The sequence below is a fragment of the Dromiciops gliroides genome, chromosome 2 (assembly GCF_019393635.1).
Source record: "Dromiciops gliroides isolate mDroGli1 chromosome 2, mDroGli1.pri, whole genome shotgun sequence".
NCBI lineage: Eukaryota > Metazoa > Chordata > Mammalia > Microbiotheria > Microbiotheriidae > Dromiciops > Dromiciops gliroides.
In genome coordinates, this window is record NC_057862.1 from 637,373,514 (window position 1) to 637,379,485 (window position 5,972).

At 36.2% G+C, this 5,972-nt stretch overlaps 1 protein-coding gene across 1 annotated transcript; it reads right to left on the reverse strand.

The window, feature by feature from the left end:
• Nucleotides 1-4,665: 4,665 nt before the first annotated feature.
• LOC122742739 (small ubiquitin-related modifier 2-like) lies at nt 4,666-5,406 on the reverse strand. Its single transcript, XM_043987188.1, has one exon. The coding sequence runs from the start codon at nt 5,252-5,254 to the stop codon at nt 4,967-4,969; it is 288 nt and encodes a 95-aa protein (XP_043843123.1). The 5' UTR covers nt 5,255-5,406; the 3' UTR covers nt 4,666-4,966.
• Between the last annotated feature and the right edge of the window lie 566 nt (nt 5,407-5,972).

Genomic DNA, 5,972 nt, shown 5'->3' on the forward strand with positions numbered 1-5,972 from the left:
CAGTTGTGAAACCCACCCAGGCCCATCTGAGAGAGCAAACTGCCAGCTAGAGAACTACCCACACAGTACAGGTGCAACTAGGCCAAGTCATCCTAGTGAAGAGAGAGCAAGCCCAGAGTGGTGAGGAATCTGGAAGCCACAAAGGCCTCAGAGCAGAAAGCCAATGATCAGGCCCCTGGGCCCCAGCACAAGAAGCTTGCAATAGTGGCCCCGGGAGCAGAGCTCAACTTTAAAAAAACATCACAACATAGGCTAAAATATGAATAAGAAACAGAAAAGAACCTTTACCATAGAGAGCTTCTATGGCAACAGGGAAGATCAAAACATAAACACTGTCAAAATTCCTCAAAGGGGAAGATGAATTGGTCTCGAGAACAAAAAGCCTTCTTGGAAGAGCTCCAAAAATGATACTAAAAATCAAATGAGAGATAGGAGAAAATAGGGAAAGAAATGAGAGTTATGCAAGAAAATTATGAAAAAAGAGTCAACATCTTGGGAAAGGAAACACAAAAAATTGACTGAAGAAAACAATTCCTTTAAAAATACACTTGGCCAAATGCGGAAAAAAATCCACTGAAGAAATCAACTCTTTAACCTTAAAAAGTAGAATTGGCTAGATGGAAAAGGTGGTGTAATAGCTTACAGAAGAAAATAATGCCTTAAAATAAGAATTGGGCAGGTGGAAACTAATAACTCTATGAGACATCAGGAATCCATCAAACAGAATCAATTTTTCTTTTTTTTTTTTTAGTGAAGCAATTGGGGTTAAGTGACTTGCCCGGGGTCACACAGCTAGTAAGTGTTAAGTGTCTGAGACCGGATTTGAACTCAGGTACTCCTGACTCCAGGGCCGGTGCTCTATCCACTGCCCAAACAGAATCAAAAGAATAAAAAAATAGGAGAAAATGTGAAATACCTCATTGGAAAGACAACTGACCTGGAAAATAGATCCAGGAGAGATCATTTAAGAGTTACTGGACTACCTGAAAGTTATGAGTAAAAAGAGTCTAGACACCATATTCCAGGAAATCATTAAGGAGAACTGCCTTGTGTAAGGGGCTAAAATTCTAGCCATACTATCTAAAATCTAATGAGTGGTCACCAATAAATTATAAGCTTTAGCAAGAGTATTTAAGTGTTTAAGTATTTATTAAAGAGCATTAGGATCAGAGAGAAAGGTAAAAATCTAACTATTTCTAAGAGACCCCATCATCCGACCTGCCATGGCGAGATCAGGAACCAAAAGAGGAAGAACCCCTCCACCAGCATCTGCTTCCTACTTCGTGTCCTCCTCCCAGAAATGGGAGAGTCCTCAAATTGATTGGCTGGTAGCTTTGATCGACAGTACCCACGAGCAAACATTACTTCCTGACACCAAGGACCTGACCACATGGCTTGCCCTCAGAAGCCTTCTCCTCATGGCGGAGCTTTCCTACAGCAACTCTCCAGCAGGTGGCATCATTCTAATTGTTACACCTGACATCCTAGAACCAAAGGATAAAAGTCATTGAAAGGAGCCACCAATAGCCTCCTGAAAGAGATCCCCAAATGAAAATTCCAAGAGATAATGTAGCCAAATTCTAGAATTATCAAGTGAAGGAGAAAATACTGCAAGCAGCCAGAAAGTAACATTTTAAATATCATGGAGCCACAGTCAGGATTACACAGGACCTAGCAGCTTCAAAATTAAAGGATCAGAGGGCTTGGAATATGATATTCCAGAAGGCCAAGGAACTTGGATTGCAACTCAGAAACACCTACCCAGCAAAACTGAGCATTATTTTTTGGGGGAAAGATGGACATTCAATGAAATTGGGGACTTACAAGCTTTCCTAGTGAAAAGACCAGAACTGAACAGAAAATTTGATCTTCAAATACAAGACTCAAGAAAGTATAAAAAGGTAAACAGAAAAAAAAAACATGTTATTAAATAAGGTTAAACTGTTTACATACCTACATGGGAAGATAATACTTGTAACTCTTGAGAACTGTATTTCTATATGGGCAGATAGAAGGCATATATGTAGAGGGTATAGGTATAAATTGACTTTGTTGTGATGATATAAAAAAATTAAGGGGTGGAAAAAGGAGTCTACAGAAGAAAAGGAAAGGGGAGGTGGAATGGGGTAAATTACATCACATTAAGAGGCACAAAAGACGTTACAATAGAGGGAAAGAAGGGGAGGTGAGCATTGTTTTCAACCTTATTCTCATCGGATTTGACTCAAAGAGGGAATAACATACACACTCATTTGGATAAAGAAATTTATCTTAGCCTATAGAGATGTAGAAGGGGAAGGGGGGAAAGGGCAGGCACTGATAAAAGGAAGAGCAGAAATTGTAGAGGAAAGGAGAAAGAAAAGGGAGTGGGTGGCAAAGAATTGGAAATTGCAGGGATGCCCATAAGTTGGAGAATGGCTAAACAAGTTGTGGTTTTTGAATGTAATGGAATATTATTGTGCTGTAAGAAACAATGAGCAGGCAGATTTCAGAAAAACCTGGAAAAACTTACATGAATTGATACTGAGTGAAATGAACAGAACCAAGAGAACATTGTACACAGTATCAACAACACTGTGTGCTGATCGGCTGTGATAGACTTAACTCTTCTCAGCAATACAATGATCCAAGGTAATTCCAAAGGACTCATGATGGAAAATGCTCTCCACATCCAGAAAAAAGAACTGTGGAATCTGGATGCAGATTGAACCAAACTGTTTCTACTTTTTTTTGTTTTTTGTTTTTTCTTTTTTGAGGTTTTCCCCTTTTATTCTGATTATTCTTTCACAACATGACAAATGCAGAAATATATTTAATGTGATTGTACATATATAACCTATATCATATTACTGTCTTGGGGAGGGGGGAGGGAAGGGAGGGAAGGGAGGGAAGGAGAACAGTTTGGAACTAGAAATCTTATAAAAACAAATGTTGAAAACTATATATTTAACTGGAAATAATAATATTATTAATAATAATAATATTATTTTATGACAAACAAACAAATAAAAAGGAAGTGGGGCTGATAAAAGGGAGGGCAGACTAAGGGAGACAATGTTCAGAAGCAGAGGAGGAATGGTGAAAGGACAAAGAAAAGTATAAACAAGGGGGGAAATAGATGGAGGAAAACACAGTAATTATAATTGTGACTGTGAATGGGATGAACTCTCCCATAAAACAGAAGCAAATAGCAGAGTGGATTAAAAACCAAAATCCTACAATATGTTGTTTACAAGCAGCATATTTGAAGCAGACATATACACACAGAGTAAAGGTAAAAGGTTGGAACAGAATATATTATGCTTCAGCTGAAGTACAAAAAAGCAGGGATAAGCAATCCTGATCCTCAGACAAAGCAAAAGTAAAAATCTAAAAGATAAGGGAGGAAACTACATCTTGCTAAAAGGTACCATAGACAATGAAGTAATATCAATTTTATATCTCTAAATGCTTACGTGAATAAAATAGAAAAGAGATCAATGAATTGGGCATGCAACTAAAAAAGCTAGAAAAAATAATCAAAACCCCCCAATTAAATACTAAATTAGAAATTCTGAAAATCAAAAGAGAAATGAATAAAATTGAAAGTAAGAAAACTATAGAATAAATAAAATTAAGAGCTGGTTTTATAAAAAAATCAATAAAATAGATAAACTTTTGGTTAATTTGATTTTTAAAAAAGAAAACCAAATTTACCAGTATTAAAAATGAAAGGGGTGAATTAATTCACCACCAATGAAGTGGAAATTAAAGCAACAATTAGGAGCTATTTTGCCCAACTGTATGCCAATAAATTTGACAATCTAAAATAAATGGATGAATATTTACAGAAATATAAATTGTCCAGATTAACAGAGGAGGAAATAAAACTTGAATAGCCCCATTTTAGAAAAAGAAATTGAACAAGCCATCAGTGAACTCTCTAAGAAAAAATCTTCAAGGTCAGATGGATTTACAAGTGAATTCTAACAAACATTTAAAACACAATTCATTCCAATACTATATAAATTATTTGAAAAAATAGGTGGACTTCTACCAAATTTCTTTTATGACACAAACATGGTGTTGATACCTAAACCAGGAAGAGCCAAAACAAAATTATAGACCAATTTCCCTAATGATTATTGATGCAAAAATTTTAAATAAAATATTAGCAAAGAGACTACAGCAATTTATCACCAGGATAATACACTATGACCAAATGGGATTTATATCAGGAATGCTGGGCTGGTTCAACATTAGTAAAACTATCAACATAATCGACCACATCAAAACTAACCAAAATCATATGATTATCTCAAAAGATGCAGAAAAAGCTTTTGACAAAATACAGTGCTCATTCCTTTTATTTTTTAATTTTTAAAAAAAAACAAGTTTATTTAAACAACAAGATGTTTGACTTGAAGGAAAAACTATCTAGGATCAATTTCTTTATAGTAATTTATCCCTACTGAGAGACAGAGATTGCCCTACATGTAACAGCTACATACAAAAAAGTTATAAAATCGTCCTTGGTTCTACAATGATAAAAGAAAAACATTGAAATTATCCAATCAAACAAGGTATGCGAGGATTTTTTTGTGTTTTGTTGTTGTTGTTGTTGTTGTTAAACAGTAAGAGCAAAAAACTTACTGGAATACAAAGATAAAGGTTGAGTGAGCATGCCACTAATGGAGAAAAGGGATATTTTCACAGAACCAGTTTGTTTTTTCCCCTCCCCATCTCCATTTGATGTTGATCAAAACATACCATTGGCCATTTAGTTGAAAAAAAATATGCATTATGCCTGTGCACATACACCAGTTACTTTATGTACAATAAAGGAGTGGGGGAAGGGAATCAAAGAAGAGAGAAAACTATACTGCAGTAGTCAGGATGTGGATGAACCAAATCTTGGTTTTCGAATTGTGAATGTATTGTTTTCCTTGGGAGCACAGTTCTGGAGTAGAGTTGCAGGTTCTCTTTTTTAGTAAACACCACCTGTCTGCTGCTGGAATACATCAATTGTATCTTCATCCTCCATTTCCAACTGTGCAGGTGTGTCTGTTTCATTGATTGGTTGCCCATCAAATCGGAATCTGATCTGCCTCATTGACAAACCATGTCGTTCAAAATAGGCTTTCATTAGTTTACTAAGTGGTGTGTGCCTCTTAATCTTAAATTGCCCCACCGAACCATCTTGCCCTGCCACCTTCAAATTAATGTGGTTGTTTTTTTCAGTCTTGACTCCTTCCTTCTGCTTTTCGTCGGCCATGGTGAGTCCGGGGGTCTCCTCGGCCGCCGCTTCACAAAAGAGGCACCAGGATGGTCCGCTCCAAGGGAACTGGGGGGAGAAGCAGCAGCGGCAGGAGCAGGAGGAGGAAGATGATGGTGGTGGTGATGGTGAGGAAGAGGAGGAGAAGCAGCGCTCATTCCTTTTAAAACAGAGAGCATAGGAATAAATGGAGGTTTCCTTAAAATGATAACCAATATCTACCTAAAACCATCACCAAGCATTATATGTAATGGAGATAATTTAGAGGCATTCCCAATAAGATCAGGAGTGAAACAAGGATGTCCATTATCATTTCTATTATTCAATATTGTACTAAAAATGTTAGCTTTAGCCATAAAAGAAAAAAATTTAAGGAATTAGAATATGCAAGGAAGAAACAAAACTTAATACTCTTTGCAGATGACATGATGGTATACTTAGAGAATCCTTGATAATCAACTAAAAAACTACTTTGAAACAACTTTAGCAAAGTTGCAGGATATAAAGTAAATCCACATAAATCATCAGCATTTCTATATATGACCAACAAAAACTCAGCAGCAATTGATAGAGAATTTTAAATTTCCATTTAAAATAACTGTCGACAATATAAAATATTTGGGAGTCTATCTGCCAAGACAAACCCAAGAACTATATAAACACAATTACAAAACACTTCACGAAAATAAAATCAGATCTAAGTAATTGGAAAAATATC